The 12,874-nt window shown below is 34.7% G+C and overlaps 1 protein-coding gene across 1 annotated transcript in view; it reads right to left on the bottom strand.

Annotated features, from left to right (window-relative positions):
* Window positions 1-12,874, bottom strand: part of CD109 (CD109 molecule) — a 109,371-nt gene that overhangs the window by 31,833 nt on the left and 64,664 nt on the right. Inside the window, exons 16-21 of the mRNA XM_011381024.2 lie at window positions 7,221-7,295; window positions 6,629-6,689; window positions 4,931-5,069; window positions 3,859-3,976; window positions 1,962-2,075; window positions 342-560 (exon numbers count right to left, since the gene is read on the bottom strand). Coding sequence (XP_011379326.1) covers window positions 342-560; window positions 1,962-2,075; window positions 3,859-3,976; window positions 4,931-5,069; window positions 6,629-6,689; window positions 7,221-7,295 — 726 coding nt within the window. The remainder of the gene's footprint in view (window positions 1-341; window positions 561-1,961; window positions 2,076-3,858; window positions 3,977-4,930; window positions 5,070-6,628; window positions 6,690-7,220; window positions 7,296-12,874) is intronic.

The following is a 12,874-nucleotide window of genomic DNA, read 5'->3' as shown; positions in this document are numbered from 1 at the left end:
AAATCTCTTCTACCTGTATTGAGGAATTCTAGAATTCAAAATCTATATATCAACTTGGCATGATTTAATAGGATCCCAATGTAACACAATTTGTAAATGTAACTGATCATAAAAAAGACTTGCTTTATAGTTGTACTATAAATTTAAAGAGGAAACTGGAAATTACTTCCAAAATGTCATATACTTTTTACACACAGATGAGAAAACACTTCGGCATTCCCAGGAGGGTGGAGGAGATGACCACCAGGTTTCACCAACGAACCTAACCAAGAAGAACCATCTTCTGTTTCCTTTTCAATTACGTATTTCCATTTCACTTCTTTGAGACTTCAAGTATTTACCTTCACTAAAATCCTCTGGGTGATAGCATCAGAAGCAGCAGGTGAAATAGCCGTGACTGTGATGGGAATTTCCCCCAGATGTGTTGGCTTGACTGGAAAGAGAACAGTTGCCCCATCCTCACTGGGAACTAGAATGGTCTGCTGGTGTCCTGTTGCATTTATTTCATTCGAAGCCATTAGAATTTCAAATTTGTCACTTTTCTCAATGATTACCTTAACCTGGAAGAAAAAATTATCAAAGGTGTTGTATAATAAATGCTCCTCAGTAAAGTGCTGCTTTATCACCATGTTAAGTGCTATTTATCTGTGAGGCCCAAGACTAGAGGAAGATGAGACAAAGAGTCAGCCAAGGAGAGAATGAGAGGGTATCAGGGAAAACTTCGTTTCTTTCCTATGCTTTCCCCATCTACCTCAAGATACGTGGGGAAAGGGCATTCTTCAGCTCCATTTCTAACATTAAACTCCCACAAACATTTAATTCTCTCATCTGAAGCTGTCGAGTGGTAAGGAGGTACCCAGAAAGGTTATTTCATGTCATGGTATTGCCACCAGCCTAATTTAACGGTTTCATCCTGGGGCACTGACCCCGTTAGAAAAACCTGAGATGAACAGGATCGAATGTTTTCACATTCATTAAGTGTGACTCAGACATCAGTCCTGAAGCATACACTGGTTGGAAACTTTTGTAAAGTATGTCAAAGTTGCCAGTCTCATCAAGAATAGCATTTCTCTAGGCCTTACATCTTATGAATTGGTTTCCCATTTTCTCACCTGTTCCTCAAAATATTTTCTGTAGAGATAGTAATTATTATTGCCATTTTACAGGAAACTACGATTAAGTTAATTGCTGTTGAGTGGTAGAGCAGGACACTGAATGAGGGCTTCTGATCCCAGAGCTTTTGCTCCTTACACTGAAGCATGCTGACTAGATTAAAAAATAAAATTTTTAAATCAGAAACAATTTACTCTATCGACATGATGCTTAAAGAGACTATGGCATTTTCATGTAGTACCCTAATATTAAGGTTAATTACATATCTCTAGTTAGTCATTTGGTTAACTCTACTGTGGACACAACACAAACGGTGAGCCTCATCCTGCCTTCTAGGGAACTGACTAAGGAGACACAGCACATGATTCAAAAAACAAAGCCTAAAGAGAGAATGCACTATATAACCATGGGACAACAAACATAACAGAACGAGTAAGGAAAAGTATCTTAGTTTCAAGCTAGGTCTTGAATGGAATAAATTCTTGCCAACTGCAGTGGGCACAGAATGGCAGTGAGAAGTAGCAATACATTCTAGATGTGGGTAAGACTAGAAAAAAAAACTATGGGGAGCCAAGAAAGAGAAAACCTTGTCTCAGAGACAATACTGAAGTTACATGGCTAAGGTAGAGAACCATGCTGGAACAGAGAGGAGAGAATGCTTAGACGTGCGAAGAATATCCTTAGACATTAATAGGCAGAAGAAATCACTGAGAAAGTATGTTTTTAACCCTCCAGAAATGTATAAAAGGCTTAGATATCCAGAACCCAAACACTACAGAACCCAATCCCTACATGTTCTCCACTTTTTCCTGAAGCATAAGTGATTTAAAAAATCTTTAATATATTACCTCGGTGGCCTCTTTCAAATAATTGAATATGGTTACTTCCAAAGCAAATTCTTCACCTCTGATTACAGAGTAGGGAAGATTCAAAAAAATGAAAAATGGCTGGAAGGCTTGTAGCTGGAAAGAATACAATGAGTACATATATTATTCAAGTCAAAATGCTTCGCATTTTACGTAATTAAAAGCAAATCTCACAAAACCCATGATGCTTGTAACTTCACAGAGAAATATCCATTTGCATATCAACAAAAAGCAAATAGCGATTTATACCAAATAAATGATAGTAAATTGATTTGATTTATGTTCGTTAACATAGTAATCACGACATTTTAAGTGCTTACTAGGAAACAGGTACTTAACACAAATTATTTCATTTAACCATAACAACCCTATGAGGCAAGCATTATGCTCCTATTTTACGGAAATGAACTCTGAAACTCAGAGACCTCTACAACCAGTAGAATATCATATCGCTAGTAAGTGGAGGAGCCAGAACTAGATCCCAATGTGTCTAACACGAAGCTAAGTTCCCCTTGTACAATGCTATGCTCACTCTACCAATCTGCTTTAAAAGCCAAATCAAACAGCCCATTCTAGACTGATGTGTGGTGTTCTGCTTACTACCTTATAACTTAGATACCTCCTCATTGGTGACTCAACTCTGACACTGCTGGCCAAGTTCTCCAGGGGAAGCTGAACCCCTCCCCTATCTCTAAGGATAAATTTAGGCCAATGGTTCTTACTGGTGACAGTTATTCCCTCTAGAGGTTTATTTGGATGTTTGTAGAAGTGTCTTAGATTGTCATAATGATAAAAAGGTGCATTGACAGTTAGTGGGTGAAGGTATGCAATGCTCAGGACAGTCCCAAATAATGAAGAATTGTCCCATGTCCCTCATGATTCTTGAATGTCCCTTCAGACATTCACATAAAGTACCTGCTTATAATGACCTCAGCTTAAAACCTAATTCTACCTTATATATAAACCCAAAGCATTTTTCAATACACACTGAATCTTTCATGATATGACTATCTTGTAAATCAAAAAAAAGATTGCACTTGTTTTGTTTGTAACTTTCTCAAAAGTTGTTCACAGTTTCAGAAATTTACATCACCACAGGCAGGACCCCTGAAGGTTTTTGAGTTGCTAAAATAATACGTGCACATCAACCTGCATTTGCAGCTGTTACACACAGGGTGATTCTATGTATGGCATAAATATTTAAATGTTATTATGCCTTCTAGTGCAGCTATGCCTGGTCACTTATATCTTGAAATATACATTATTTTATTATACATTACTTTCCTTTTATTTCTCTCTAATATTTCACTTAGGGCATCATACTGACTTTTAAATTAAGTGTATAGGTATGTTAAATATTGTATGAATTTCATTTGGATGGTAAAGGGACAAAACAAAAAAAATCTGTTATAAAAAGGAGGCTTCAGGTATGACAGAGGTGAGAGCTACTGGCCTAACACTAATGACTAATATTATATTCCTCTTGCCAGTTTCTGGTTTAGGAAGTGACAAGTGATACAATTTGACCAAAGAGATGCAAAGAAATGTCTGCTAGGGGACATCTTGAGACGTTCTTCTCATCCTTGAAAAAGAGACACACTGAAATTTTCTCTTCTGGCCTTTGCAAGTGGCTGGCTTTGGTCAATAAGAAACTTTCTATTCAGATCTTAATATGGACCTACCACATTTAGTGGCTTAATACAGCTCATACTCTAAAATATAAAACAGATGAAAAAAAAGAAAAAAGAAAAACCAAGTAATCTCTAAACCATAATCAATATTATAAGCAGTCATTTTTGTTTTTTAATCCACTGAGGAGTTGACACTTTCTCCACTTTGTGGCACTATGAAATTTATAAGCAGCACTTTAATACACTACCTCCACTGGAGCAGTTGTTAAACCAAAACCTAAATCTTCAGAGATCACAAAAGCAGTAGCTACCCAAGATGTGATAGAATCAGGCACAGTAACTTCAAATTCTTGGTAAATCCTGGAACTAAAGTCAAGATAAACATAAAAATCACAAAACCAATAACTGACACATTTCGAAGTAAGTCAACATAACCTAAACCATTTTTGGAAGACTATTAATTTTTCAAATCATTTACATATCTAATTTTTTTTAAGATTTAAGCATAAAACAGTAGATCCTATATTCTCAAGGAATAGGTCATAAAGTTATAACACCGCATACTAATCCATATCCCAGCAAAAGCTTTCTACAGTGTTTATGTATTCAAAATGAACATTATTTTCATAAATTTTGTATAGATAGTAAATGTATTTTTTCAAATAACTCCAATTATATCTCTCAATTTGCATAAAAGTTTCCCTCTGTATCCCAGTCAATGCTGTTCTTGTCTTTTTAGGTTTGACTTGTGTCTTATTTCAAGTTTCCATAAACGGCTGACTATAAAATATATGTAGATTTCATGATTTACCTGCTCAGTCATCAGGTAACACAGGATTTGTCAACTAAGGCGAATTCTTTCCCCCACCCACACTGCTTCTCCCTGTGGCGCATGGGAATGTTTTATGAGGAGCCACAAGGTAGAGGGAGTAACCATGAGCACTTCCCACCCCAAGGCAACAAATGTACTCCCAGCAATATTTTTCTCCAGTGAGAACCAAGAGACTTCAAAGGAGTTAAAGTCACCCTTCATTAGAAAAAGGCCTATCTTCTCTTAAAGACACTCTCATTGCCACAACTGCAAGTGGCTTTATTAAATACTATATTTAGATACAATAAACATTTTAAAATAAAAACCTCTTGGTCTGTTTAGTTCTTAATCGCACTATTTTGTAATTTCACTAGAAAGAGGGCAAAATTTATTTAACACTAAATACTAAATGTGCACGTGCATGTGTGTACATACACACACACGCACACACACACATACACACACACACACATAAATATATATGGATAAAAAACTTTATACATTTTTACCCCATGTTGGTGTCTAGCCAAATCCAAGTCTCTGGAAAATTCTTTCTGATACGTGGATTGCTAACCGAAAAGTCATAGAAATCTACCAAGTATCCTTCATTTTCCTCCAGGGCGTCCTCAACAAATGTTACACTTTCGTCTAAAAATAAATATTGACAACTGTTAGGAAAAAGTCACTGTAAAGAATGATTGTAATATTATTCCACAGAATCACAGCAACCCTCAGCTGAAAGGGACTTTAGAGTTCATCTTGTCCAATCTTCTCATTTTACAGATGAGAAATCTGAGACCCAGAGAAATCAAGTGGCATGGCCAGTTACGGTCAAGCCAGAACTAAAAAAAAAAAGTATCCTTGCCCTATAGCCAATACCTGAAAAGCTACTTACAGTAAAAGTGCTAAAAAAAAAATAAGTTAAATCATATTTTTCACATTTTTAAAGCCGTCTCCACTTTTGCTCTTCTCCTCTTTTTAGCTCTTGAACGCTGATTACCATTCACACCAGGCATAAGATGCTACAATCACCCAGTGTACTATTTTTATTCTAATATAAAAGTTATATTGCCATACAAACTGTGGATCACCAATCTCTATTTCTGCAACTTTTCTATATTTCTAAAATTTTTTCAAAATAAAATGTAAAAAAATTATACTGTAGCAAATACCAAAGAAACAGAGATAAATGCGATGAGCTCCATTTGTAGTCTGTGGAGGAGGCAGATAAATAGAAAACTGTAGCAAACGTGATAAGAGTGATAGTAGACATATGTAAAATGTCTATTATGCAGAGAAAGATTGACTCTCCTCAGAATCTGAATGATGAAAAGAGTATGGCTAGGGGTGAAAATGCATTATGCATTGTTTTTTGAATTTCATTTTCCTTAAGTCTCCAGATAAAGAGTATCCCATGCAGGAAAAAAATAAAAGTAAGCTAAGTACAAAGGCATGTCTGAAATATGACAATGAGTATTAGGTTAAAAACAAAAAGTGGCATACAATGGGAAAAAAGAATGGCTGGGTCCACATTTTAAAATATCATATATCCCATGCTGAAGGGTTTGGACAGAATCCTTTAAGCAATGATGACCTGTTGAAGATTTTTAAATAAAGTAGAAACATGATCTAACACGTGTTTATATGATAACCCTGGCCTCAGTGTGAACAATCGTTTAGAGCTGGAGGAAAATGGAGGGAGGCAAAACTGATGTTAAGAGGCTGTAGCAATGGTCAAGGAGACACTGATAAGGGCCTGAAACCAAGCAAAGGGGAAGGATAGTCTCAAGAGGTGATTCTGCTCTGCTTCTTGGCTGCATAAACTTTGTGTGTGCTCATGGCACACTTTCCCCATAACAGCCCCCAGCACACTCTTCTGTGTGTTGGTTTGCTTCACTAGACTGAGCTGGAATCTCCACGGGATCTTCCAGTGTGTCCAAAATTCTAACCACCTCAAAGAATGACAGAGAGCAAATAGAAAGCATTCATTTCAAAGATCCAGACAGAAGCCCAGATGAACATTCCAAGCCATGTTCCAGATATGTTACACATACATTAAACTCCAAACATTTTAGGATAAGAGAATAGGAAATAAAAATCACAATATCCATGTTCAACCAGAAAGTATTCATACCTACATAAGTAACTTTAAATATCTGAGATGAAAGACTTAAATATTTTAAATGCACATTGCACATTTGACTTACAAACACCATCAATGTAATCTTTCACAAGGTTTGCATCCGTCAATACCCAGAGGCCACACTCCTAGAAAGAATAATTTTAAAAGTTTAAATGCTCTCAAAATTGTCACAGCAGTCTCCCACACTCCTAACTCATTCTTGTTCATTTGTTTTTATGCAGAATGTTAAAGTACTTTCTTTTTCTTCTTTTCCCTTGCTCATTTTTGAGAGTGTAGGTACATACATGAGCATACATTCTCTCTGTCTCTCTGTCTCTGTCTTTCTCTCTCGTACACACACACATGCATGCACACACACATGCACACACTCATATGCATAAAAAGCCATTTCAATGTCAGGAAAAGTTATACAAAGGTAAGAAAATATTTGTTGAATGACAATTCCATTAATTTCTCTAATAGTGAGTTTTTCCATTTGCTTTACAAACTGGAAGGATGATTATCTTTCCATTTCAAATTACACTTATATAACTGCACTTCAGCAACACACTTAATAAAAGGTTAATGTTTCATAATTCAGATCATTAATTCTAAAAGTATTTGCAATAATAAAATATATTAATATCTTTTCAAATGATATAGTAAACTAAACATACCTGAAAGACTGCAAAAGAATTCAGAAACATGCCTAAATAATATCCTGTGTTATAAAGTTCCAACTCCTGGACCACCTAAGGAGAAGATAAAATATATGGAATGGATAGATTCATATCAACCTGTTCTGCCTTCTGCAACATTTCTTATATGTTTAGATGAGACACATCCCACATACTCATCAAATTTGACACAATGAGAAATAATGAATACGTGAATGCCTTGTTCGCAATTCAAATTACATTTCTTATTTAAACTTATTTTTACTTTGTTCAGTAATCCAGAGTTCTTAAGAAGTGGGGGGTTGAGTTTTGCCCGAGAGGAACTTAAATGTCATAGTTGACAAGACCAATGCATAGCGATAAGCATTTAAAAAAATGACACATACTTTTGGCAGAAATAAACAAGCTAAATTCGATTGTTAAAATAAGTTCTGCAAAATGTCAGTTAAATAAATTTTTTTGAATAACACGGAGACAATTCACAAAAGAGGGAATGCAAATTATTCATAAGCAGAAAAATATTCAACTTCATTAATAATTAAAGCAATGAAAATTATAACATCAATGAAATAGTTTTTTCAATAGTGGTATCACATTTGCAATGCTATTTTTTAAAAGCAGTACTCATTGCTAGCAAGAGTGAGTAAAAAAAGCTAAGTGAGTAAAATTGGCAGTTTCTTAAAAAATTAAACACAGAATTAGAATATGATCCAGCAATTCCATTCCTATGTACATACCCAAAATAACTGAAAACAAGGACTCAAAGAGGCACTTGTATGGATGGTCATAGCAGCTTTAGTCACAATAGCTAAAAGGTAGAGACAACCTAAGTGTTCATCAACAGAAAAATGGATGAACAAAATGCGGTATGTACATACAATGGAACATTATTCAGCTACAAAAAGAAATAAAGTTCTGATATGTTACAACATGCACGAACTTTGATAACATTATGCTAAGTGAAATAAGACAGACACAAAAGGACAAATAGTATATGATTCCACTTATATGAAATAGCTAGAATAGGCAAATTCATAAAGACAGAAGTAATTAAAGGTTACTAAGGGCTGGGGCAAGGGACAGATGGGGAATTATTGCTTAATAATTACAGAGTCTCTGTTTGACATGATGAAAAAGTTCTGGATATAGATAGTGGTGATGATTGCATAATTAACACCACTGAATTGTACTTTTAAAAACTGTACTTTTTGAAAATCTATAAGAGATATACAAAAAATAAAAAGAAATTCAAACACAACACTGGAGGAAATCATCAATATACAAAAGAAGAAAGCAAAAGAATAAGAAAGGAACAGAAAAGAACTACAAAAGCCATCAGAAAACAATTAACAAAATAGCAATAACTACATACCTATCAATAATTACTTTAAATAGATATGAACTAAATGCTCCAATTAAAAGAAACAGGGTGGCCAAATGAATTAAAAAAATAAGACCCATACATATACTGCCTACAAGAAACCCACTTCAGATCAAAAGACATACAGAGATTGAAAATAAAGTGATGGGAAAATATATTTCATGCAAATGGAAATGAAAAAAAAGCTGGGGTAGCAATATTTATGTCAGACAAAATACATAGGCTATAATAAAAGACAAAGAAGGACCTTCATAATGATAAAAGGATCAATCCAACAAGAGGACTTCACACTTGTAAACATTTATGCACCCCACATAGGAGCACCTAAATATATAAAAACAGATATCGATGCACATAAAAGAAGAGATCAACAGTAATACAGTCATAGTACAAAATTTTAACACTCCATTAACATCAGTGGATAGATCATCCAGACAAAATCAGTAAGGAAACCATGGCCTTCAATGACACATTAGACCAGATGGACTTAACTGATATTTTTAGGATATTTCACCCCAAAGCAAAAGAATATATATTCTTTTCAAGTGCACATTTTCCAGAATTGACCACATGTTAGGCCACAAAACAAGTCTTGCTATATTTAAGAAGACTGAAATAATACCAAGCATCTTCTCTGATCACAATGGTAAGAAACCAGAAGTCAATTACAAGAAGAAAATTGAAAAACACACAAACACATGGAGACTAAATAACATGCTACTAACTAGGTTAACAAAAAGATCAAGGAAGAAATCAAAAGATAACTTGAGACAAACGAAAATGAAATCACAATGACCCAAAATCTATGGGACCTAGCCAAAGAAGCTCTAAGAAGGAAATTTATAGTAATATAAGCCTATCTCAAGAAACAAGAAAAATCTCAAATAAAAATTGTACTTTTATGTTATATATATTTTACTACAATAAAAAAGTTAAGATATTTTACTCTTTTTGGTAACTATTTTGATACAACTCCCTTATTTACATTATCACTAACCAAGTTAACACAAAGGCAGGATAAAAATCATGAAAGATTCTTAGTACAACTTTATAAAAAAAACAACAAGTTTAAAATTAAACACCCACATCTACTGTTTCTGCTATGCTAACAATAATCATTGTCACATCCATGATAAGCAAACATGGTACTAGAACAGGCACCAAAAAAAAAAAAAAAAAAACAGAACAGAATGAGAAAATGGAAAATTTTCATAATATCTCCAAGCTGGCAAATGTAGTTATTAGCCCAACTACAGACAATGGAGCCAGAGCCAGACATTATGAAAAGATTTCAGTTCCATGAATCAAACTCTGCCACAGAACATAAATACATGCAAGATCACCACCTTGTGCTGACACTCAGGCATGAATCGATGGAATCACCTAGGAAGAAGTATCCATCTCATTAGATATCCTCCTTCTCTCACTGACTCAATAAAAAGGCACCACCGAAGCTGCAGCACAGGCTAATGAGGGAAAGGCTGGTGTCTGAAAAATATTCCTACAAGATGTAGTACACTTAAATTATTCCAAGGCAATCTAGACTCTTTCAGCAGCCCATATAAATTTTTTAAAAAATGAAAGAAGCCAAAATGGTCTATTATCGCAGGCTACTGACTCCGTCCTCCAGAGCCAACTCTGGAGAAACAACAAAAGCAAGGAGATGTGGGACAAGACGACTCTGGGAATGGTGAGGGACATCTTGAATCATTGTGTCAGGAAGAAGCAAATGGCAGAAAGCTGCTAGAGGAAGCAGTCAGATAACAGGCTGAAGGAAAGGTTTTTAAGTTCTGCTCTTGCTTCTCTCCAGTGGATAGCCTCAGGAAGATCATTCCTTGCAATTTCACAGCCAAAATGAGCAATGGCAGCAGCAGCCCAAACTGGCTGTACATGTGTCAGGACAATAATCCCAGGTCAGTACCTCTGCCCTTCTGGTGTGAGAAAGTGAGGAAAATATGTGGACTGGCCCTCAACATTCAGTCGTCTTCCTCCTCTTCTCCTCCAAACCCTCGGGGGTATTAGATTATAACCTCAAGAGACTGCCTCTTCCTGGTGCTGCTTTTCCCTAAGAACTTAAAAGTGAAACACGGAATAGAAGCTGGCAGCACACAGGGAGGATCAAGAGTAGAAATCTAGTCCCTGCAGCTCCCTCCCTCGCTTTAAATTCACAAGAGTTACACAGTTTGAAATGGAGTGTTCAGTCTTCCCCAACAGACGTTATCAGAGTAGCTGCCAAATCAACCAAACATCCAAAGAATATAACTACCATAAAAGACATGCAACTAGACATATAGCATGTAAAGGAGAATACTGGAAAAGTCAGCTCAAGACTTTAAAATAAACATAGTAAATATACATACAGAGATAAGAAAAAATATTATCAATATAACGCGAGAACAAAAGAACCAAAGGAAAATAATAGACAATAAAAGTATAGTCGCTGACATTAAAAAATCCAATATAAGAGATCAAAGTAGAATAGATATAACTGATGAATGATCATTGAGAAGAGTAAATTGAGAAACTCTCCCAAAGAAATACAGAAAAGACAAAGAGATAGAAAACATAAAAAGCTAAGAGATATGGAGAAAGGAAGGAGAAGTGCCAATGTCTAAATAACCAGAGTCCCAGAAAAAGAAAAATTTAAATGGGGAAGTGGAAATATATGAAGAAATAATGGGTGTGAATTTCCAAAACTAAAAAATGAAGGGAAAACATAGATTGAAAGGGCAATCAATAATAACACTAAACTAAAATTCTGTACAATAGCAACATGATCTGACCAAGATTGGAAAAGGTGGTAGGAAAAAGGGGAGAAACAAAAAGGATGTGCAAGAATATGAGAGCACATTAAAATGCTTGTCTTTTTAGATGAAGATGCAAATATTGATAACCTTTAGAAATCAATAAGAATAAATAAATATGAGTATGGTTCACGAGTTAAGGGCGTCTCCCATAGGAACAAAAATAAATGTTTAACCTCCAAAACCAGCAAAACAAAATTTGATCTAGTCCATGGAAAGAAGAATAAAAAGAAATAAAACGAGTAGTCTAAATTTAAAAATATAAAATAAAAAAGCAGAAATAAATCCTAATTAGAACAAGAATTATCGTATTTATAAATGGATTAAGTGAGCTTATTAAAAAGTATTGACTATCAAATTAGATTAAAAAACAAAAGCAAAATACAATAATATGCTATCTGCAAAATATACTTAAAACAAAAACTGACAAAAGGTTGAAAATAAAAAGATAGAAAAATATGCCAGGCGAGTCTGAACCAAAAGAAAGCTGGGGTAGCAATCTTAATGTCTGACAAAATTTAATGTAACTATCTAGAGAGATAGAGAAACAGAGGTAGACAGAGAGAGACACAGAGCATGAGCACTAGGTGTGTGCGCGCGCGCGTGTGTGTGTGTGTGTAGACATAGGGAAGGAAAAAATGAACTAACGTATGAAGATATTTAGAAAGCTATAAAATGACAGATAATACTATATTCCGTTAAATCAAATGCAAGACGCTATAGACTTTATAGGCTTAATAACATAAATTTAAGAAAAGTCAAGAGAAAAAAAATACCAATTGGTTTTAAAAGAGTTTTGAAAAAAAGGAGAGGGAGACTGAGAAAAATTAGCTGTATAGGCTAAAAAAAAGCATAATTTCTCTCAAGAAGATTAAATATACAACAAGATGACCAAATTAGCCTAAACATATATATCTTTCTTCCTAACATGTTGTTAATCACTTTTCTTAATTAATGGACATAGGTTATACAATCTAGATTTCAACTGACAATGGATATACCAAGAACTTAAAAATAAAATTGCTAATGAATAGAGGATGAGTGTAACTCTAGATGTTCATATACTTCTTGGTTTGTAAATTTTCTGTAGATTAACATAATTTCACTCCCTCAATATACTGTAAATTCCTGATTCAATGGTATCTATAATTATTAACATTATGTATAGCCAAAAAAAGAAAGTACTTCAAAACTATAGAAAGCTCTTTTCTCCAATGTCATCCAGAATTGAGCAAGTCAATTTCCTAGTACTTCTACAAGAGTCTTACATTAAAATACAGTATAAAAATGAGTGAAAACCCCAAGTGGCATTTCTCAAGTAAAACAGCAAAGACACTTGACCCCATAAGCCTCTTTGCAACATTAATGACTAGAACGCAGATCCTTTTATATTTGGAATCTTTACTGATTATTGACTTATACTTGAAGAGGAACTAATGAAATTTCCTTTAGATCCATGAAGTAATGCA

The sequence above is a fragment of the Pteropus vampyrus genome, unplaced genomic scaffold (assembly GCF_000151845.1).
Source record: "Pteropus vampyrus isolate Shadow unplaced genomic scaffold, Pvam_2.0 Scaffold422, whole genome shotgun sequence".
Classification (NCBI taxonomy): domain Eukaryota; kingdom Metazoa; phylum Chordata; class Mammalia; order Chiroptera; family Pteropodidae; genus Pteropus; species Pteropus vampyrus.
The sequence above is the reverse complement of the archived record's forward strand: the minus strand, read 5'-3'. Positions and strand labels throughout refer to the sequence as shown.